General features: G+C 42.9%; 1 protein-coding gene across 1 annotated transcript in view; it reads left to right on the forward strand.

Moving 5' to 3' along the window:
• Window positions 1-20026, forward strand: part of RAB40C (RAB40C, member RAS oncogene family) — a 39955-nt gene extending 19929 nt beyond the window's left edge. Inside the window, exons 3-7 of the mRNA XM_081840043.1 lie at window positions 9428-9488; window positions 13062-13122; window positions 13892-13969; window positions 14899-15121; window positions 18394-20026. Coding sequence (XP_081696169.1) covers window positions 9428-9488; window positions 13062-13122; window positions 13892-13969; window positions 14899-15121; window positions 18394-18674 — 704 coding nt within the window. The 3' untranslated portion in view covers window positions 18675-20026. The remainder of the gene's footprint in view (window positions 1-9427; window positions 9489-13061; window positions 13123-13891; window positions 13970-14898; window positions 15122-18393) is intronic.
• Window positions 20027-24092: the final 4066 nt, after the last annotated feature.

Raw genomic sequence — 24092 nt, forward strand, 5'->3', positions numbered from 1 at the left:
TAACTCATCCAATGATGGGACCTGAAACAAGGCACTAAATTCTGATTTTAATTATATAGGAGGCTGGTACTTACAGGGAGAAGCAGTCCCATACATCTTTCTTCTATGGCGATCACTCATAGCCAAGTAAGATTGTCTTCCATGAAAACAGTCTTAACAGTGAGTCCGTAAGTGACTGTGGAAGCCAATTCTGATAATAATTACTTTTCACTTACAATCCAAAAATAACCTCATTATAACAATACCAATTTATAATAGAATTACTAATACCAATTGTTCAAATACTGAATTATATATAGTGGTACCTTGGGTTAAGAACTTAATTCGTTCTGGAGGTCCGTTCTTAACCGGAAACTGTTCTTAGCCTGAAGCACCACTTTAGCTAATGGGGCCTCCCGCTGCTGCCGCTGCCGCCGCGCAATTTCTTTTCTCATCCTGAAGCAAACTTCTTAACCCGAGGTAATATTTCTGGGTTAGCGGAGTCTGTAACCTGAAGCGTATGTAACCTGAAGCGTATGTAACCCGAGGTACCACTGTAATTTAGATAAGGTGGTTTGATGGTTTTCTTTATTTCTGCGTTCCAAAATCTTGTTGTTGTTGTTTAGTCGTTTAGTTGTTTCCGACTCTTCTTGACCCCATGGACCAGAGCACGCCAGGCCTTCCTGTCTTCCACTGCCTCCCGCAGTTTGGTCAAACTCATGCTGGTAGCTTCAAGAACACTATCCAACCATCTCGTCCTCTGTCGTCCCCTTCTCCTTGTGCCCTCCATCTTTCCCAACATCAGGGTCTTTTCCAGGGAGTCTTCTCTTCTCATGAGGTGGCCAAAGTCTTGGAGCCTCAGCTTCAGGATCTGTCCTTCCAGTGAGCACTCAGGGCTGATTTCCTTAAGAATGGATAGGTTTGATCCCACTGTGAATGGTTCATTTTGAGAGCCATTGTAAACAGTCCCATAAATATGTGGGTCCAAGGGTATGAAGAGTTAGATTCTAACAATCAGCTGCTTGTCAGGGCTTGCAGGGGTGAAAACAAGTCACCTGATGTCATTGTGATGCCAGGCGATTGACAGATATCTTCGCACCCTGTCAGTTGACCTGCAAGCGGGGAGGGACTTTGAACTGATCCCAGAAGCTGGTATTCAGGATAATCATAGTGGGGTTGGTTGCATATGCTCCTGCCACTCTCCATGCTCTAGGAGATGAACATTTTGTACTAGCTGAAGTTTCTAAAGGCAGCCCATGTGGAACACATTACCATAATTCAGAGCTTTCCAAACTGTGTGTCGTGACACATTAGTGTGTTGGCTGCAGTGTCTGGGTGTGTCGTGCAATATGTGACCATATATCTTATAAGGGGTTAGTTTTACCTCTGGTTTGCTAGTAAAACTGAATTACTGTGTTGCTAAATGATGCATATCTAAAATGTGTGTCACCAACATGAGAAGTTTGGAAAGCTCTGCTATAGTTGGTCTAAGAAGTTAGAAGAATTGGAGTTTGAGGAAAGTTATTCCTTCTTCAATAATGGAGTGTAGTCTACAGCTGTTACCTGTTCTTGTCACGGGCATCTTCTGCCTCTACTTCAGGTGTGTCTTATAGTCCAACAGGGCATACAGGCAATGAAACAGTTCTAATGAGCTAATATCAGGTTTATCATTCTCTTGCTGGATCACTGTTTACTGTCTTTGGTTTTTTTATATTGTGTATAAACTCCTTTAGCCTTCACAAGACAGCATAATAGCTGGATCTATTATTTTCCCAATGTGGGAGCTTCCTGTGCAAATAGTGCCTCTGTTTTGCCTCATATGTAATGCAGCCTTTGAAACACAGTGTTGTTAATTGTCAACAGATTGAGCAAAGTACAATGTAAACAGATCATAAGAACAACTTTGAGATGGGCAGCTGCAGGTGACCATTTTCCTTTTTCCTTATATAGATACAACTGAAAGCTTGCCAAGAATTGAGATTATTACTTGACTACAGCAAACATAGGTGTAGGGCCTGGTAAATACAATAACTTTAAGAGTTGCTGGGTGTATTTGCGCATGAACAGATTCACAACATTGTGCTTATGACTTTTGCTTTAGTTGTGCTAAAACTTGGTAAATAATAATATGTATAAAGAGCTTAAAGGGCCCCAAAGTCTTAATAAACTAACTCCTCTTTAATTGCAAATTCAGTATGACTAGAGAAGCAGAGTTGGAATGTGGGCTAAGCTGAAAACAGCTCAGACCGGTTTTCTGTGCCTTGCCAATGCAGCAGTTCCAGCAGGATATGGACAATATCATTGGTGTTCAATGCAGTGCCTGCATTCCTACCTTGCCCTCTAGATATGTAGTTACCAAACAGAGTTTCATACTTGGTGGATAACTAAGGCCCAATTCTGACTTTAATTTCTTGGTATCCTTTTGGGACAGACACAGAGAAACAGAGAATTGCTACAGGCATGAGAGTTCCTCATGCTCCAGCAGTGATTAGACACACAAATCTTGGTCCACTAGATTCAGAACAGGCAAAAAAGGAAGTGTGAAATAACACATTCACTACTATATGATGTGTTGATGGCCACTAACTTGAATCCTTATTTAAAGGGTTATAAACAAATGATTGAGGAGACCTTTGTTGACAACTTTTAACCATGATCATTAAATGATACTTGCATGTTCATAGACAATATTCCACTGAAAACTAATTGCTTGAAAGGGAAGGGATAACTGCTTTCAAGTCCTGATTGATGGATTTCCAGCGGCATCTGGCCATTGTCAGCACAGTGAAATCCATTAAACTTCATTACTGGATGGGCCCCATTATATTACTGAATCAGGCAACCTGCTGGAGGGTGTAAAGCCAGGGCCGCCATGCTACAGCACAGGGCTCTGCTCCTTGCCAGCTTTCTTTCTACCATGTGCACACGAAACCACAACTGCAGACCATCTTCTGCCTTCCAACTTGGTCAGAGAACCCTTCCACAATCAACCATGGAACGCAGTGCCTCATGGTTATTGTCATCTTAGCATGGCAGCTGAATATGAGCTGTAGGAGTGGAGACAGCAGTGACACCTGCTGGACCCTAGACTCCCCATTCAGTGAAGGCTCAAATCCAGCAGGAAGAAATCCAGCAGATGATGCTCTTGTGATCATGACTTATAAACAAGGATGTTGCAATAATGTTTAGCGGAGGAGTTTGATGGGGATGCCCAGAGTGCTGTCTTACAGTGTGACCTGAAACACCTGTGCTATGTTTGTCTTCCTGACTGAGAACATGGAAAACTACACCTGCAGCAAGTGCAAACTGGTTGCCTTGCTGGAAGAGAAGATATAGCAACTTGAGGCCCTCCTATCCACACTTCATGCTATCGGGCAAGATGAAGAAATTCTTGCTAGACCAGAGTGTACTGTCCTGGAACAGAGATGCAGGTAGAGTGCCCTTAGGGGGGAGGAAGATCTCCCAATGCAGGAGACAAACCCCAGGAGGAACAAAAAAGCAGGACTGTCGGGAGCTATGCCATGTCAAGGGTCTGGAAACAAAACCTTATGAGGAACTGTTGAGGAAGTTGGGTATGTTTAGCCTGGAAAAGAGGAGACTGAAAGAAGATATGATAGCCATCTTCAAATATCTAAAGAGCTGTTACATGGAAGATGGAGCAAGCTTGTTTTCTGCTCCAGAGGCTAGGTCCCTAATCAATGGCTTCAAGTTACAAGAAAGGAGATTCTGACTAAACCTAAGTAAGAACTAAGGGTTGTTTGACAGTGGAACAGACTCCCTCGGTAGGTGGTGGATTCTCCTTCCTTGGAGGTTTTTAAGTAGAGGTTGGATGGCCGTCATGCATATTTAGTTCGAGATTCCTGCATTGCAGGCGGTTAGACTAGATGACATTCAGGCTCTCTTCCAACTCTACAATGATATGATTCTATTATTATGGTTTAGCATTATAATAAAAACTTAATATTTTTCAAGGCCAGGGTTCAAATCCCTACCCATTGGATGACCTCGGGCCAGTTACTGTTTCAGCCAAACCTACCTCACAGGATTGTTGTGAGAATGGAATTCGGAGGGGGAGAACCATGTACACCATCTTTTGTTCCTTGGAGGAAAAGAAGAATATAGATGTAAGAAATAAACATTTGCAACCATAGCTTACAAAGAAATATGTTTTTCCATTTGTCTCTGTTGCTAGTTAACAACTTATCAGGCCCAGGGCTTTTTCATTTAGCACAACCTGCAACATTAAAACAACTTTTATCATACTATTATATCTTGTTAGTCTCTTTCTCTGTGCCTTGTTTTGTGCTCTCTCCTAATTTTTTGTCTTTTACTCTCTCTCCCCTTCTACCCATCTCTTAAATGATCGTGGATCTGCTGCAGTGACCCATATTCAGATGGAGCAAAGCCCCACTGTGTCTTCCACATAGCTAGACACATTAAACCACATTTGTGTAATTTCCTGCCACTGAATTGAGCCTGGCATGTCAGACATGAAGCCAATTTGGCCTAGTGGGTAGAGAGCTGGACTAGAACCTGGGAGACCAGAATTCAAATTCCGACTCCATCATGAAGCTCAGCCTAGCCTACAAGGTTGTTGGGTTGAAACTGAGAATGGGGGAACAGTATACGTTGCCTAAAGCCTCATTGAAGGAAAAGTGGGATATAAATGTAATAGTAAATAAATGGTAAAATGGTAAACTTTTTTGTTTTCATGCCTGAGACTGCAACATTTTCAGGCATTTTATAGGCTACAATTGCATGGCTAGTGGCTTGCATTTTATGTTAGAGTGTCATGTTGGGTAGACCTGCTATAAGCAATAGAATCAAACTGGTTTGTACATTGTCTACCAACAGAGCATATCCATGTGACTGATTGCTTCAACTTCAGTTTTTAATTTCATAGTTTGATCCAATGGTCTTTCTCACCGAAAACTCTTTAATTTGTAAATTCATAATGTCCAGCCCAGGGAGATGTGACCGGCACATAAACTAGAAACAGAGTAAATAAGAAATCAAAAATGTAGCAGTATAGTGAAATAAAGTAACACAACTCCTAATAAGATCAATCAACAGACTGGTGCTTCTCAGTATGCATATAAAAATATGGATATTCACAGTTTGTTTGCTGAAGAAAACACCAACATTTCCCTACAACAGTTGTAAAGATGGGAGTTTAAGGAGAGGCATTTAAAGCACTCAGGTATTTAAAGGCTGACTTTCAGCAGTATCCCAAAAGCCTCTGTGCAATAGTGCCACCCAGTGGCACAAACATGTCAGTTTCTGCCTTATTCATTTGAAAGTTTGTTCCGTGTTATGTAACATATACATGGTTGGGGCAGTTGAGCTGTGCTCCACCTCATGAACTTGTCTGAACAAGCCTGATGATTTCAAAAGTGAAATACTTGCTGCTGAAATGAGTTCCTTTTTGTGATACGATTCCTTATGAGACATTGTAATCAACTGTTTATAAAAGCTGAAAAGTGTGAGTGTTCTGGAATGCAAAGCAGAAGCAGAGGCTGGTTGCATCATTGACCCTGAAGGAAATATGTCTAGTGTAACTGTGAAGGAGTTGCACTGACGGCCTTAATATTTTAAGATCAAGTAGTGATGTTGCTGCCAGCCTGAGATTTGGATTACGGAAGCGTTGCATTCATGGACAGTCCAGCACTGTGAAGATTTACCTAAATAGGAAGGAAAGCCTTTCACACTGACTGGAACCTTTCCTTATATTTGCATAGGGTCAAACTATAAATTATGTTAATTGTATCATTGCAATTCTCATCTACTTTTTCACATTTAAAGAGAAGATGCAAGGGGGTGGGGTTGGAACCATGGCACACAATGAGGGGATTTAGCTCTTCCCCTCATACCCCAAGGTATTGATTTCCCCAAGCTGCTAATAGGTTTGGAGAAAGGAAGCTTCATTTGGCACTAAAGGAAAGCTTTCACAATTAGCACCATGTCTGGCTTGGCCAATGATATCACTATGAATTAAGTCGGCCCAAATAGTGACTGAAATACCATGAATTAAAAAGCAGCCAACCTGAAGGCCTAAAACTATTCCTTCCTAGGAAACTGAAATATTTGTTCAGCTTTGGGCTGGGCAGCTGCTTAGGAATTGGCAATAAATATTTTCTCTCTCTGCCAGGGCAAAGAACTGTGCTACCTTTCTATTGGTACATAAGGTAGCTACAGCAATGTATCTTCCAACGTGGGGGAGGTTGAATAAGGTTGCCCCATTTTTGTGACTTGTTGGGTTACTTCTGGGTGTGGTTGCACACATATTGAAGCGTAATCAGTTGCTACCTGTATATTAAAGACAGCTTTAAAGTGTACAATTACAAAAATAACAGAGTGGGCCCTGAAGATATACCGTACTTTTCTGTGTATAAGACGGGTTTTTTTTACTGGAAAATTATGTTTAAAATAGGGGGTCGTCTTATACATGGGTAGTGCCCAGGGGGGACATGGGATTGGTTGATGGCGCGAGCCAGAGATGGTCTGCAGGGTGTTATTGGTGTCTGCAGCAAGGGATGCTGTTGAGTGGGTGTCGCTGTGGCAATTGGGCAGGCAATAGGCTGCTTCTGCTGGTGAGGGGACAAACGCTAGGAGGCTGTTGCAACATGTGCGAGTGTTAGCGTCGGCCATGTGGGTGAGTGATTTTTGGCAACACCTCCCCTAAAAAAAGCTCAAGAACTCTCTGCAATCCTCCACAAAAAAAGCTCCACAACTCTGGGCAATCTCCCCCCATTTTCTTAATTTTTAGTCCTCAAAAATTGGGGTCATCTTATACATGGGGGCATGTTATACATGGAAAAGTACGGTACATCTCAGATTGAGCCTGAGGATTTTTAATCAATGGCTGTAAGTTGCTTTTTTTCTATAAACAAAAGTAGTCAGGTTGTCTTGTCAAACAGGGTTTTAATAGAAATGACAACATAAAACAAAATCTTTATTTTACATTCTAAGAATATATGGGAACTATTGTAAGTCGTGTGAGAGTTTGCCAATGCAGGCGTGCAACTTAAAGGCTATTCTTTGGAAATAAATATTTTAACATGTTTATTGGGGGATACTTTGGTAGGCTAAGTGCCCAGAATGTTCCAGAAGCATAGACTGCTCCTGGGCTGAACAGGAAGCAAATTTTCATTAACAGTTGGCAATCTGTAACTCAGGGTTGGCAGCCTGTGGCTAGATGACGACATGTGCCCTTAGCCTACTTTCATGTGACTGGAGCAGTGGGGAAGGGGATTATCAAAAGAGAAATGGCCTTGCCTACTTTCAGCTGTGGTTCCACCCACCACTGGCTTGTGTCCATCAACAGATTGCAACCCCCACCCTTGTTATAACTTATTTTGAGATCTGAGCTAGCTGTAGATACTAGATCAGGGGTAGCCAACATGGTGTTTCCCCAGATATTGTTTGACCTCATCTCCAGCCAGTGTAAGCTATGGTCAGGGAAGATGGGAGGTGTGGTTCCACTGCAGCTGGAGGGCACTACACTGGTAACTTGCGCACTAGATAGTTGGAGGATATTAAAACAGGAGTGTGTCGCCAACTATACTGGCGAGACACAGGACAGAGTTTTCTGGAGTTAGGGCTGCATCCCAGTAGTACTTGGTTGGCTGGCATCCATCTGTCTCTAGACAATGGAGGAGTGCGCCTTTGGGGATGAAGTCTAACCTTTGGAGAGTTACAGCATGTTTTGTTGCAGCTGGGGCAGATGAAGATAGCCAGTTCACTTTCCTTGAAAGAATTTTTCCTCCATGATTCATGCTTTACAGAGAAAATGATATTTTTTAGTGTGGGGTGTATTTGGATCAAGTTAAAGAAATCATATGTAAAAATTAGTTTTTGAAGCAAGCTGTTGAAAAGTTTACTATATATTTCAAAGTCAGACTTCTTATACTTAAAGTCTTCAGTTCTTATGCTACCTGATAGGTTTGAAAGCATGTGTCCCTGGAAACAGTGAATCAGATGGGATTTCTTTCTTAAATTAAAGGAAGTGGTGCTTGATCTCATGTGGGGCAGGACCAATTGCCAGCAGTCAGCTTCCTGTTTGAAGTTTGTTAACAATGGACTAATTAATATGCAGATTAAATCATTGGGAGGAACAGGAAGAAAAGTGACCAGCTGAGACCTTATTAGTGCAATATCCAGGTCTCCAAGGATATTGACACAGATGCGTGGCAGGGAAATGAAATCTCTGTGTCAACACAATTGAATATGTATGAAGTATTTTGGTATACTTGCTAATAACAAAGCTGCCTAGTTAGAAATAGAACTCATTGACCTGGCATTTGACATACCAATAGTGCTGTCAAGTTATTGTTAAGATGGCAGCAACATGACTATATAGTATGAATTGTTTTTGAGAGTTGATTGCTACCTTTTGATGGTGGATATGGCTGTGGCGGGAAGGTAAATAGCATTTCCATGCGCTCCAGCACTCATCACGATGTCCTGTTGTGCCAGAAGTAGTTTAGTCATGCTGGCCATGTGACCCGGAAAGCTGTCTGTGGACAAACACTGGCTTCCTCAGCCTGAAAAGAGAGATGAGCACTGCACCCCATAATCACCTTTGACTGGACTTAGCCATTCAGGGATCCTTACCTTTACCTTATGGTTGTATGTCCTTTTGCTTGCATACCAAGACTGTAATGCAAAGCTGTAATGTGCAGATCTTGGCCACAATTAGATGCATCCTCTGAAATTAAGCTTCAAAATGCAGATATCAGACTCTGTTGAGGTCCATGTCCCAATGATCCACCAACAGGTTCTCTGGTCAGTTGCCGCTGCTAGCTAAAAATCTAAATTTTTTTGGGTGGCATTCAACTAATGAGTAGACCCACTGAAATGAATGAACATGATTGAGTTAGGTCCATTAATTTCAGTGGGTCTAGTCTGAATGTAACATACCTGAATGCCACTCCTGGCCTTCACATTTCAGTAATAATACCTAGACAAAATACACTGTACTCAAAGTGAGGGTACAAATCTTAAGTGGATGAATTCAACATCAAGTTGAGGGGGGAAATGTAAACAGTTGGTAGGGTGTTGTTTTTTACAATCAAGTGGTATATAAATTTTGTTGTTGTAGTTTTTTAATTTAACGTTATGCTAAATATGGTGAAGAAATTGTATTTAACTAGAAGTAGGTCAGTTTGACAAACAACTCTTGGTTCCTCATTCCTCACAGCTAACTTTTTTGTGTTGTAAGAGACCTAAATATCCTTGCTACCAGATAAATGATAATTGTCTGTTTACTGCTTTTCTGAGTTGCTTGTTTTGTATATTAAAACTTACTATGCTACCACCACAAGCATCATTCCTCCAAACACTTGGTGTTGTGACAGCTTTTTCTGGTTATGAACACTTACATGTCACTGAAATAGTGCCGTTATGCCTGGTTTTTGTGTAATCACACTTCCTTTGTTATTATTTACAGGAATTGACTATAAGACCACAACAATCCTGTTAGATGGCAGACGAGTCAAACTGGAGCTCTGGTAAGGTTGCATTGCTGAAATCTTCCCAAAGTATTAAGAGTACCTACATGACCTTAAGCCAAGAAAGAACTTGGGTTCATCAATATAATGTTCTTGCAAGCTTAGAAGTGTCTGCCTGGGCTTATCTGGAGACGTTCATAGATACCTATTTCATTTAATTATATTATAGCATGTAGATTACATTTTTCCTTATCCCATCCTTCTCTTGTATGGCCTGGCTTCACCAGCTCGGCTTCACAAGACCATCTCCTCCCTCTTCCTTCTACTGCTGCTACATGCTGAAAAGAAAACAAGGGGCTTACAGCATACAACAGGCATAGGCAAACTCGGCCCTCCAGATGTTTTGGGACTACAGCTCCCATCATCCCTGACCACTGTTCCTGTTAGGTAGGGATGATGGGAGTTGTAGTCCCAAAACATCTGGAGGGCTGAGTTTGCCTATGCCTGGCATACAACATAATTTAACCTTGCATACAGATTTACAATGTGAATGGAAGACATATGAAGAAAAACAAGGAAGTAAAGGAGGACAGTAGGAGAAGATATGCTAAGTCACTTTTCCCACCTTCAGTTTGTGTGTGTTTGGGCAGATTTTATTTTTTGCCATATTTTTTGCCCTGTGGCCTAAGGACAGTTTACCTTTAAATGTGTACATCTGGTCCTGCATGAAAGCATTTTCAAAACAGTCCTGGTTCCTACTTAGTGTTCATTCTAAGAGCATTGGTTTTTGGCCACTTATGGAAATGGCCTCTTGCACAAGGAGGATGGTGTGTGAACTTAGTCACAAAGTCTCTACCACAAGAGCATCCAGTGTGGTCCCCACTAGATGTTGTTGAGCAGCATCAGCCCCAGCCAGCGTAGTCTATGGTTGAGGATGACTAGAATTGTAATCCATTGCCCTGGTCTACCATAATGATTACCACTCTCTCCCTCACATTATGCTGTTTGCAACAGGATAGATGGAACAAGCTTCTAGTTTGTGTAGTGACGGGTGTATAAGAAAAGTGCCAGCAAAAATCTGACCCTTTAGATATTTAGTAATGCCTCAATTGCACCAAAAATCTGATCTCCCTGGGAAATCTGATGCAGGGGAATGAGGGTGGTGAGGCTTCCAGCTGTTTGTCATGCACCCCTCCCAGGTCATTGGACACAGCAGAGACCAACAAACTGCAACGTGTTCTGTGACTAACCTGACCGCAGCTTGCACTTATGTAGGCACTTGCTTAGGTCAGCACAGCACTCCTCATAGCATCACAGATGTCTGGTGATGCCCCTTGGTGTGCTGTAATGTTTAAATAGATGAGAAGGCATGGCTTAAATCTACACACAAGCTCTGAGGCAGCTGGTGTCCTTAACACACCCTATGTTTGTTTACTACAGAACACGTTGTACTCCTAAACAGAGTTGTAAGAATTCCTCAGTGTAATATCAGCCTCTGGAGTAGCCATTGAATGCTGAACTCAAACATATCTTCTCCAGCCAAAATTTTTCCTTTGTTTGTTTTCATAGCAGCTTTTTAAATGAAGAGCTAAGAATTCTCTCTACATCTAGGCAGTACTGAAGGACTGCTTCCAACACTTTTCTTTTATGTGTATGTGGAAGTTGGGTGACAGAGAGAGTTCACCAACTTGCCATATTCATTAAAGATAGCCTTGCAGGTCCATTTTTGTGGGTTAATAATGTTTTCTGAACCCACACTCCCATCCATACCAATCATTTGTAGCACTTCTTAAATCTTCAAGAGAATATGTTCTCACTCACCTAACAAAAAGTTAACTGAACTTTAGACAGGCCTATGCAGTTTTTTTTAAAAAAAAAACAAAAACGTGAACATTTTAATGATTGTTCTGTAGTGCTCCTAATGGAGGGATTTCTTATTTTGCTGCAGACTCCCTAATGCTTTCTGAAAGGGTGGTATATAAATACTTTTATAAATAAATAAATTCGCATTTGACAGCAACTTGTAATCACTGTAGATCAGTACATAAAAGGCTCTTGGCAGGAAGCACATCTGGCATAACTTTTTCTAAAAAATGTGTAAATGCAGAGAGAACAATGAGAGGGGCAGGCAAACTTTTCACTGGAGGAGGTTTCTAAAGCTGAGGTGTCCTGGTGAAAAAAGCCTTCATCTTTGCACCCCACCCACCTAACCACCAAAGGCGAGACAGAGTTCAGCCATTATCTTAGAATGGGCAGTTTTGAATGAGAGGGTGTGTTTTGTTGTTGTCTAGGTTGTTGTTGTCACTAAAAAGGGGGGTTGGTGCTAGTAACTTGACAAAGGCCTCCTGGTGAAACCATGACAGTTAGAACTTGAGCCCTGGTCTCTCTCATCTAACTCTCTCTAGTGGAACATATTGACGATCCTCACGTTGAACAGTCAAATCCTGTCTCCAGTGGTAGGAAGCTGGAACATAATACCAATGAGCATCTAGTCCATCTATAGCAGGGACAGCCAACTTCCAAGAGACTGTGATCTACTCACACAATTAAAAACTAGCAGTGATCTACCTCTTTTTTTGGGGGGGGGGTTCAGGTGAAAGTTGTTGAGCTTATTTTAGGGAGAAAAATCCCATGGGGGGGGGGCAGGTCGAAGAAATAAATAAAAATAGGAGCTCACCAAAAGATTGTTAATGAAACGGTCAGCCTCACAGCGAGAGCTCCGTCTTACAGTATAATGATCTAGAGGGCAGGGCGAGGGGACAGGGCTGGATGGAGGAGCCCACGATCTACCAAAACATCGCAGGAATCGAACAGTAGATCATGGTCGACCTGTTGGACATCCCATGTCTATAGTATATGTATGTAGCATGTATGTCTCTACGTACCCATTTATAGGTCATAGGAAGTGGGAACGGCTATGATGAATTTGCACACAAAGGCTGGAGGGCTTGCAAAATGGATTTTACATACATAGTCATTGTCTTTGAAGCATTCAAAGTGAGGGCAGCTGGTGTTGAGCAGGACCTGGAAGTGTCTGCTGTAGCTTCTGTTGTGGTTGAATTCTGCCAGTAGCAGCCTCCAAGAACTGAAAACAATGAGCTGCATCAGTAGATAAAATGGGAGTAATGAACTTGAACCCAACTTGAGAGTATGGATGTTCTGGATTGATAAACAGAGCTGCAAAAATTTTTTTAGTTCTCAGATGCTAACATGTAATCTATATTCCTGAATAACCAGTCATTTGGGATATCTTTTGTATGTGTACTTGCATGGAAAAGATAATATGCACTCTTACTAATGTTTATTAACATGTATGGTAAAATTTTCTTGTGTATATTCTTCTGCAGGAAATATATTTGTGGGTACACAAGACTGGGATAAGTTAGAATGTTCTTTTTAGGCGTGGAGTATGAGAGTGCACTCTACACAAATCCATATGTGAAGCACAGCATTTTGGGGAGAAAAATAATGACTTTTGTACAATATCCTCTTGTATAGTATGTAGTTCCAGTTTTAACCAACAGATCACTGAATGGAATGGTTTTGTTATTCGCTAAGGATTCAATGAAAGGGTTGGGAAGGTGGAATGGGAAGGTCTGAAAGCCATCTACTTTTTTCCCTCCTTCATTGTAGGGACACATCGGGCCAAGGGAGGTTCTGTACAATTTTTCGGTCATATTCCAGGGGAGCTCAGGTGAGTACAGTCAGCAGTGCTGCTTAGCTTCTGTTACTTGACTCCAGGCAAAGGTGCCACCTGCAGTCATTGCTTATCAGTTTCTTAATGTCTGGAAGTGAGCCAGGGAGAACCATTGATTGTGTTTGGGGCAGCCCTAACAATGCATCCATATTGGTTTAGGCCAAGGATGGTGTCCTCCAATTCCCATCAGCCTCAGTCAACATAGTCAATGGGCTGATGGGAGTTGTAGACAAAAACATCTGGAGGGCACCATGTTGGCTACTCCTGGCTTAGGCTACAGAATGATGGCTGTGCTGAAACTAGAGTCTTGCCATGAGGAAAAAAGCATTTCTATTTCTCTTCCACTATTTCTTCCACTTCAGACTGGGAATTCTACTTGTGGCCTGGGTCCTAATTTATCTCTGAAAACATCCAGCTTTTTGAAACATCCCTCTTGTATTTCTTTACACACACACACACACACACACACACACACCCAAAAAACTTTGTTATATTCTATAGGTCAGGCGTGGGGTTGGAGGGAGCCTTCAGTAGCCTGGTAAAAGAATGGTTCTCAGAATTCCTAATCATATGACTAGAAATGGGTAGAATACTTTGAAAACCTTACAGTAGAAGTGAATTACACGGCAAAAAGGCAGGAAAAGAACACACAGTTGGGTGTGAAGTCACCATTGACCAACTTTAGGAGAATACCTTCTGCAAGTAAGCAACTTGGAATTTTTTGTTTTTGTTTTAATTTGAACATTTGGTGTTCTCTTTCATACAGGGAATCCTCTTGGTCTACGACATTACCAATCGCTGGTCTTTTGATGGAATAGACAGATGGATCAAGGAAATTGATGAGGTAAGAATGGCAAAGACTGCATTAGACTTCCATAAACTTGGTCTTTTTATCTTTGTTCATCATCTACAAATCTGGTTCAGGGAGTGTCAGAATTTTTGGTTTCCTGTTGGGACCTTATACTGTATTGAAGCAAACTGTCAGTTAGGTACTATTGCATCCTGCTGCAGGCTGAAATGCTTCTATAACCTTCTATTGAGACCAAACACCTAAGTAAAAATCCCTGCACTAAGAAAACTCATATCCAGGTGGAGTCTAGGTTAGAATCTTTCTCCTTTGACAGGTGTTAGTCACATGGGATCATTATAATGAGAGGTTATGGGTTGCAGCCTCACCTGCTTGTCAAAGTTAGCCCATGGAGGGGTGGGAAGATTTTGGGATTCTGCTCCCAAACAGATCCACTTCCCAGTCCTGCCCAAGTGCACAAATTCTCTTATGTGCAGGGATTTTTATATGGCAGAGCAATTATTAATATAAACTCTGGCCTGTAGTCTGGAGTAGGATAGCCCAGACACAGGTTTACTACTTCAAAAAGGCCTAACATAGTTATCAGAAAATGTTATCTGTTAATTGCCAAGCATTAAGAGGAAAATATGTTAGTACACTTAACACTAGAATGTAGAAGGGATGGAAGGTGTGGGCAGATACTGGGATTTGCCAAGCTTAAACCAGTTTCTAGTACCCATTTCCTCCTTGGAATGCCAGCAGTGTACTAGACTTTGCCTTCTCTAGATGCCAGCTTCTTCTATTGGACCCTGTGCCACGTCCAGGTTAGGAGCACAGAACCCGGCCTGAAAAATGAAAGCACAGCATTGTCTTGTAAATGAGAAGTGCCAAATAGGTATTTTGCTCCCCAAAGGAAAAGGATTGGAACATGAGCTTGGGCTGGCATGGAAGTGCGTATGTTCAGTGATTTGTTTTTCTCTCTAAAGCATGCTCCTGGTGTGCCCCGCATCTTGGTTGGGAACCGGCTTCATCTGGCCTTTAAACGGCAAGTGCCAACAGAGCAAGCCCGCTCCTATGCAGAGAAAAATTGCATGACGTTCTTTGAGGTCAGCCCATTGTGCAACTTCAACGTTATTGAGTCCTTCACGGAGCTGTCTCGTATTGTGCTAATGAGGCATGGCATGGAGAAGATCTGGAGGCCCAACAGAGGTGAGCAAGCACCCACACCATTGTTCCTGCCATGCATTAAAACAGGAATAGATGTTCCAGTTGTCAGTCTTCCTTCTAAGATTTGGTCTTTGGTACACATGGCATTTCCACTATTGCTCTTAGAATTTAGCTACGGTAATTTGCCTCAATGTCATGTGTGACGTCTGTCATGTAAGTTACTGTGACTTAGCTTGCTTAATGATGATTTGCTCATATTAGTACGAATAGGGGAAATCTCACTCTGCAAAAACAATGAAACATCTGAAACAGACCTTATTTAGATATGAAACAAAAATGGGGCTCTATGTGCCTTGAGTCTTCTCCTCTAGAGACAATACCTGCCTATCTTCTTCTTCACTGAGCCCTGTAAATTTATTGAACTTGCTTTATGCCCCAACAAACCACCCTGACTTGGGGTTCTCTCCATTGGTGTCATTATCCTCCTTGTATATAGAAAAGAAACTGATTAAAAATAGCTTTTTGCATGCAGCACTGAACCAACTAGGCCAGTTTTTATATCTCCCATAGCTGTGAAAATAGGATTGAAAAGGCTTGGATGTTGCAGGCTTGATCTTTTTATTAGAGTATCAACTTTCCCACTCCAGATTTGATTTCTTAAACAAACTTTATAGCATAAGCTAGCCATCATTCAGTGAGTTGTTAATTTTCAGTTTTATCAGTTGACACTAAAATTTCTTGTTTTCTTGAGACCTCTATTTGACCTCTCTCAAAGCAGTTCAGTCATGGGAATCTGTCCAGCATCTTCCATGGTAGTGACCACTGCAACTAATGTATTCAGCTTGTTTGGATCACAGACTTCTGGTCCCCCCGTGCTGACTTTGGGGGTCTTAATATAGAACATGTGTGATATATTGTTCCATCCTTGTCAATCATTCCCAGCAGCTTGATGTTTGAAGAGGCATTGTGGACAAGGGAATATGAAGAGCAGCCTTACACTGAGCCATTCAAACAGCACTTGACAAAGCCAGCTTCCTGCTTTCCCTGTGGGGTGCAGTTTTCCTTGTTGTCAGAAGATGGCATGCTATCATTTCTGTGGTGGAGGGATTCTTTGACTCTGTCATAGCTGACCTGCTCAGTTTCAAAAGAGCTCCCCTTCCACTCTCACATGCAAGGCTGGCAGATAGTTCAGCTTGCAAAAGTCTTCTTTGTCCTCAGCCCTAAGGGCAACTGAAACAAAAGGAAAGTCAAGAGGGCAGAGGTTCTCATCCTAGTCTCCACTAGGAGAAGAGATTGCTGCTAGCTCACATGTATACAGGTATTCTGAGATGCCTGGTAACAGGAGCACAGATGGGGAGGATAGTAACTTCAAGCACTGCTTCACAGCTGACAAGCACAGAAGTCTGGTTTAGTGTACTTACTTTTTTTGGTAATATCTGTTCAAGTCAGCCTGAGATTTGTGGACTGAGGTTTCATAGCAGATTTCAGTAGCTTTTCCAGCTGCATCCAAGTGAGCGATTAGTTGCTCTGACCCTTTTGGCTCCCTGTGTGAAACTTTCCTGGTGACCTGAACTGTGTCAGGCCCTCAAGTAACAGAACTAGAATGCCTTCCTCTCTTCTCCCCCACCTCCCCCAGCAGTGACCTCATCAAAGCAAATTTGCCCCACCCCAGAGTAGTTGTTCTGCTTTGCAAAGCAGATGTTACAAGATTTTGCACACTGCTTAGAAAGAAACATGGGGCCACAGGTTCTCATGGGTGTGAGTGAGTTTGCTCATAGGGTCTCAGTCCAGTTGTGGGAAGGGATCAGAGTTCAGGGCTGTTTGCCTCAGGTTGCCAGGGCTTGTATACTTGTCAAATCGGAATGTGCTCTGTTCTGAGGCATGCAGCATGTCTGCTCACCTCTAGACCAAGCCTGTCCTCCCTCATTGAATTTTCAGGCAGGGAAGCCCTCTTCCAATTTTAATTGCAGTCTCGAGGGCTTTGTCTGGAAGGGAATTTATATGCAGTGTGTCTTCTGCAGACATGACTTAGCCAGCCAGTCGGCTTTCCCGCCAGCCAGTTGTGGGGAGGCATTAATTACTTTGACAATGGCCCAAGAAACCTGATTAACACACAAGAATATGATTTGGGAGAAGATGCGGGTTCATTCCCAGCTCTAAAATTCTGTTGGGCATGTCACTAATTCTCTAGCTTCAGTTTCTTGTCTGGAATGTAGAGAGAAAGAGAGAGAAAGAACTCTGCCTCCCTAGAAGAGTTGTTATTGAATACTGAAACACATATTAGAGGCTATAGGAATGTAGCCATATAAACTGATCAAACAGCCTAAACTCAGTGTTCTGTGCAAAACCTGGGGCTTCTGCTTCCCAATGCTATACTTGGTGTTACTTGGGGCTGCAGAGCCTTGCATAGCTATTGGGATAGTACGGAGTTCAATATATTAAATGTTTTGAAAATAAAAGCATGTTTCTAGTCCTCATAGTTGTCAGGAACCATCTTATGGGGAAATTAGCAGTGCCAGCTGGACTGGACTGTTGAACCAGGCAGCTTTGCTTGATGGCATGACTTGATGGTGTCCACTGTGCTGGAAATAGCGCACAAGTCAAGCTTTGTACTTCTGGCCAGTTTGGTTGGTTCCCTGTGTAAACTGATGTCACAATAAGTTCTGGTGTGTGCTATCGCAGGGTGAGGAGAAGTATGTGTGTCAAGAGCTGCACTTTCAGGTTATGCAGCTGAACCCCTACATAAAGATGTCTATCTAATGAATGGGTATATATGATTTTATGCTAAATATTCAAAAAATGTTCAAGGTGGATTACAAACATGAAAAACAATTCCAATTGATAACTAAGATAAAACCAGGTAAAACAAATTCAGGGGCTGAAGTGAATTAACCAGATCCTGATATTGGAGAAGGGGCTGAAGGATGTCCCTGTGGTGTTGCACTTCTTGAAGTGTTAATTTAGATAGATTGTGGGTTGACTTATTCAGTGGAGCACTTACAAAAGGAAACTGGTAACCAGAAGTGGGGATACACTGATCTCTTGGGCTATTTCCCCTGCAAAGAATGTATGAAAATGTAGCTTGCTGCAGGCATACCTTTAAAACTACAGGATTTGGGATTTATAGGCTCAGCTCATCCATATACAGGTCCACGATGCTAGCTGAGACTGGGGAAGTGCCTGACACCTGAAGAACTAAACATTTGTTCATGGAAAATGGTATACTCGCACCAGAGCAAATGATACAAGAACTGTCCCAATTGTACATCCTTTCTAATCCTGTATTTCTTTTTTATTGCCTCCCACATCCACAGTGTTCAGCCTGCAAGACCTCTGCTGCCGTGCCATTGTTTCCTGCACGCCCGTCCACCTTATAGACAAGCTGCCCCTTCCCGTCACCATCAAGAGCCACTTGAAGTCTTTCTCCATGGCTAATGGCATGAACGCAGTGATGATGCACGGCCGCTCATACTCCTTGGCCAGTAGCGGAGGCGGGAGCAGCAGCAAAGGCAACAGCTTGAAGCGCTCCAAGTCTATCCGTCCGCCACAGAGCCCACCACAGAACTGCTCGCGTAACAACTGCAAGATCTCTTAGCAAGTCGGTGCTGGGGAGTGTCTCCTCCAGCCACGCCCGCCCACTCGCTGATGTACAGATGTTTACACACACGTAACCCATTCCACTGGGGTCTCTCCTGATGTTCCTCTGTGTCTCTGGCAACAGTGCCTACAGGATTGGCATGGGGCTTGTGGGCTGACGTGAGGTTGGCAGGATCCCACATGGCAAGGGGGTGCTGAGGCAGCCTTCCCAGAATGCAGTAGGTGTGCCCCTCGCCCTGCTCTGAGGGGCAACTGCATGGCTGCCTCAAGGGAATGACTCTCTTCCTCCTGCGAGGGAGGAGATGGGACTCTGTGCTGCAACTTTAACCTTGGGCTCCCAAGTGGACTGCTGGTGCTACAGTGAACATGACTCTTTTTTTAAAAAAAGGGGGTGAGGAGGCAGGAATTATAGCAACTTCAACCCAGATGGAGTTCTGCCTTTACCCAACAGAAATACCATGATTGGCTGGGGATCCTTAGAAAGCAGGCTGCTTGACATTTTCACTTATTTATAAATATAAAGAGATTCTCACTACTTTTTTCTTCTTCTTAGTTCTCCTCCATTCCTGCCTTTTTTTTTTTAAGAGAAGGACATCAGGGGGGAAATGTTGTGCCGCCTTGTAAATAGAAGTACTGAGCCTTGAACCCTAGGGCTAATTGAAGTAGGAGGGGGGTTGATGGGGGTCAAGGAGCAAAATGATCAAACACTCTGAGAATTGTATAAGACTCACAGGGTTGCTGTCATTTTTTTTTTTATTATTCTGTTTGTGAAAGGAGGTAGGGATTTGTTCCTCCCTTTTCTTTTTGACTTAAATTTTCCAGACATTCCTGGTAACAAGTGCATGGCTTAAATGGACAGCAAGGGCAGGGTTTTGAATCACACTGCTGTGTTTGTGGGGATGGGGTGGGGGGGGGGAGAATGAGGGTGGGGGAGTCCTGACTACATCTGGAATTGGTTAATGACTGATCAAGCCATCCCTGCCTCCCAGGAGGCTTAAGGCAAAAGGTTAGACTGTACCAAATCTCAAAAAGATCATGGCGGGGGGGGGGGGAGACGATCATCAGTAAATGCTGCTCTTTTATGGCTGTTCATAATTACTGGGTTGTGTGAGGCATGGGGAGATCTGGGGCTCCTGAACAAAACCTCTCCTGCAGCATGTTGTCTGGCTGAGCAGAAATCCTCGCATGTTATTGCGCTTTTGCTTTTGTAGTCAGCTGCTTGCTTTTGATGCTCTCTAGCCCTGTGGTGTTGTCAATCCTGTTCATACAGCTCCTCTGAACTACAGAGTTGCTCAGGGAGCCCAAACGGTCTTAGAAATCCAGGGCACACCTCCCCACCCATCCCACCCCGGTTAACACCTTTTCACTTTTCAAAAATCAATATAGTCACCAGAATTGTACACAGATAGTAAAAGCCTCTCTTATAGCATGCATAAGAGTATTAAGATTGGTGGGGTAAGGTGGGAGAGGTGGAATACTGAGAAACAAATTAGTTGCAGCTTCCGTGGCTCTTTCCTTTGTGCACTGCCCTGCTCTCTGTTCACTTAGAGTACCCTGTGCTGCCACAAATGCACATTGGGCTGTTGCTTTAGCTTTGGCTGGAGTTGAAAGTAAGCTCATTGGATGTTTGGGGAATATCTTCCAGCCTGTCTCAAGCTAAAAGGAGAGGCTGGTTTGATGGGAAATGAAGCAGAAGTGTGCACACCCTCTGCACACTTCTGCTTCATTTCCCATCAAACTACACTCACCTGTTGGCTTTATTGATAGAGCCTATGAATTGCATTCTGGAATCTTTGATTTATTCACCTCCTTCACCACCTAGTTCCCCCCCTCTCTCTCCCCCCCCTGCCAAATTTATCTATCTCTCCCTGGTGAATGTCTCCACCCAGGTGGCTTTCCTCAATACCACCCACCATCCTGCCCAGGACTGGCCACTTAACCTTATTGCAGATTGGAAAGGGTAGTATGATGCTGCTGGTTGTTTGTCATGCAGCTGACTAACCCATTCTGTTCAGGAACTTTGAGAGGAGCCTAGCTGGCAGAGCTGCAGCTTATTGGCTGCTCCAAGATGGCTTGGCACGAGGGGTGAGCCAAGCCCCGCTGCTGGCATGAGCTCAAAGAGGGCGGCGGGGACAGGTCAAGGGCAGGGGAAAGCCTTTAGCGGCATCTCATCGGGCTGTGAACAAAGCCAGAGCCAAATCCAGGGCAGGAGCATGGAAGCTTGGAGATTTACAGGGCATGTCGGCACAGCCACGACCACCTGTTGCCGCTTGCTCTAAATGGAGTGGGAGACAATCACTGACTCAACAGCCTGGCATTCTGGGGATGTGCAGTGAACAGGTGATCTAGGAGGCAGCCTGGACACAGCCATCTTTCCACCCTTGGTTTTAAAATAGCTACTTCCCAAAAGAGCTATAGAATGTGCATTGTTTTTCTGAAGAATTGCAGGGAGTGCCCCCCCCCATGCACCCACCCCTGCTTGGTAGGCTGTAAATCCTCCTTATTGTGTCTCCAGCATCTGATATCACTTGTACATAATCTGCTGAGACAGGGTGGCCATGGAGCTTTTCTTACCAGAGTAGAAGAGTTCAACTACCTGCACTTGTTCTTTCTTACTTGTACATGCATAATTTTCAGTCTCACCTAAATGCCTGTCTTTAATTTTCCCTTCTTTTTTTTTAAATCATGGCAAATTCTGTGGAATGAGACTCTTTGGAATGTCTGTCAATCAAAGCTGAACTTGTACCTTATTTTATTAATGTTCAACTCAAAGAATGTGATCTGATATCAAACACTAGAAACTAGCTGCTCTCCCACACACGTACCATTCCTCTGTTTTTAATTCCTTTGTACAGTAAACGTTGTTAAACTGATGGTTTTTATATAAATTAAAAAAAAATTATCTTGTTTTAAAACCACCCTGCAGGCTCTGGAAGTTGTCATTGACAAGCAAGTGAGCTCTTTAAAGGGGTGTTGCTGAAGGACAGTGGGAGGGCAGCAGAGAAGTGGGGGAGGCTGGGCAGGATGGATTTAAGGGGATTAAGGGGGCTTGTGGCTCTGGGATATTCCCAGGAGGAATGGTGGAAAGCACTTGCTAACTGCCTCATTTGAAATGAACAGGCATTTGGCCATGGACTGAAGGCTTGGATCAAAGCGGAATGCTTTCTTCACACTTGCATGACTTGAGAGAATCTCTATTCTGTGCCAAGGGCATGGATGTTTGCACACCAGCCCATGGATCCCTTCTGGAGTCTTTAACCGTGCTTATTTTAATTTTTTAAAGAAAAGAACTTGTTAGCATTGCAAAAAAATAAATAGATCTGGCCTTGGTACAATTTGATGGAATTCAGACAATGAAATCCTGGCTTAAGAAACCAGGATACTTAAACACACCATGTGTCCACTTCATATACAGCTCATGTACACTACATATACATGAGCAAGGAAACGAGCCAGGAAGCCGCTGTTAACCATGGTTTCCCATTATGTCCAAACCAGGAAACAGTGATTAATGGCTTCCAATCAAGGGTATGATGCCATGGTTTAAAATTTGGCTTATGAATCCTGACTTGTTTAGAAAGCAATTATGCACAGTTCCCAGGGTTCATGCAATGAAAAGCATGTCTAACTGCAGTTATACACTTTACTCTTTTCCTATGAGTGATGGGGCTGCATGCGTGCTGGTGCACAAAGCTCATGCATTTCCATGCATATTAGGATTTGCGCATCTGAAGATTTTACATTACACGTTACATTACAGTAATTGCTCTACGTTGGAAAAAGGCAAGAAAATGCGTTTAAAAGCGCTTAAAAGATTCTTCACTTTTATTATGTGTGCATCCCACCTTCTCTCTGGGAACACAAGGCAGCAATACATGGCATTACAAGTTATTTCCCATTCTGGCCTGGGCCAGCCCCAGACTGACTTTGTTTCAGCAAGGTCGCTACCTCGTGGACCTTCAGACTGTTGCCTGCTCCTTATCAACTGTACCTCTGAAACTGAGTAAAACACATGTCTGATACAGAGTAGACACTACAAGCCTTCAAAACTACAAACTACAAGCTTTTGATATTGTGGTTTTAAAGCCTCTCTGCCCCCCATTACAAATGTGCTTTTCTGCTGCTGGGGAAAGATTCAAAATGATGGGGGGAGGTACACAGAACAGAGTAATATAGCACATTCATTTGAATGCCTTTCAAGATTAAGGTTTAAATCCACCCAGCATTCCTGCCTATGTAGTTATGTACTGGTTAGAGCCACGGTTACAGCATTCACCCATGAGAGGAAGAAGAACCCAATCCGTAGATGTATTGTATAGCAGAGTGGCTAAGCCTTAAATTGCGTCCAGTGGAGGCCTGAATCAAGTTCCACTCCACCGCAGACCTCCCCATCATCTATAACACTGAGCAATAACAGCAACCTACCTTTCTGAATTGAACTCCTTTCCACAAGTTTCATGCATGTGAAATAAATGAAAACACTTTTTAAAGAAGCTGAGTATGGGCATGTTTCCTTCTTGTAATCCACTCTGGAACTTCAAAAAGTGGCCAGGTTATGTTCCAGATCTTAAGAAATTAGCCTTCAGTTCTGCACCCATTTTGCTAATTTCTAGTATGGAGCATATTGGAAAACATAATGACCCAATTTTGTGTGTACTGCTAAATGGTTTAGTGTTACATGCATGAGCCTGGGGCTACTAACAAAGGAGAACAGGGTGGGTATAAGCCCTGGCTCACTCATGTAGCACTAATACATAGTTTAGCACTGTCTCTAAAATAGCCAAAACAAGCTGCTTAAATTGGCATCCTAGGTTGCATTCAAGTTTCTCCACACTGCCGTTTGAAAGAGTGCATCAGGGACTGCCTACTCTAAAAAAATGAATATTGATGTATTCTTTCTTTTTTCAGTCTTTCCAACAGGTATGAAAGCAGCATTTTCTCTTTTTCTTCTCACCATGTCTGACCCTCCAAGTGTCCCTATTTTCCAGGGGTAGTCCTAGATTTACAGAAGCCATCCAGGTTTCTGATTTGATCCCAGAATGTCCCACTTTTCCTTAGGACGTCCCTATTTTCATCAGAGAATTGTTGGGAGGGTATGGAGTTATGCGAACCCCGAGCCAAGGAGATAAGTAACTATACAACCTTTAAAAGACATATGAAGGCAGCCCTGTATAGGAAAGTTTTTTTAATGTTTAATGGGCAGCATATAAATAATAAAATTTTTATGGAATAGGACGCCCCTATTTTCACTGGAGAAATGTTGGAGGGTATGCCATGTAAGCTGGGCTCAAAAGGAGAGCAAGGCAGAGACACTGTGCTTCGTTCCATTGCTGCTGCACATCAGTGGTACAGCGCATGCCTTAACACAAAACAATTGCCCTAGTAAAATCCATGTAGGGCTGCAGCTCTGGAGAGC

This window comes from Podarcis erhardii (genome assembly GCF_964252035.2).
Source record: "Podarcis erhardii genome assembly, chromosome: 14".
Lineage (NCBI taxonomy): Eukaryota > Metazoa > Chordata > Lepidosauria > Squamata > Lacertidae > Podarcis > Podarcis erhardii.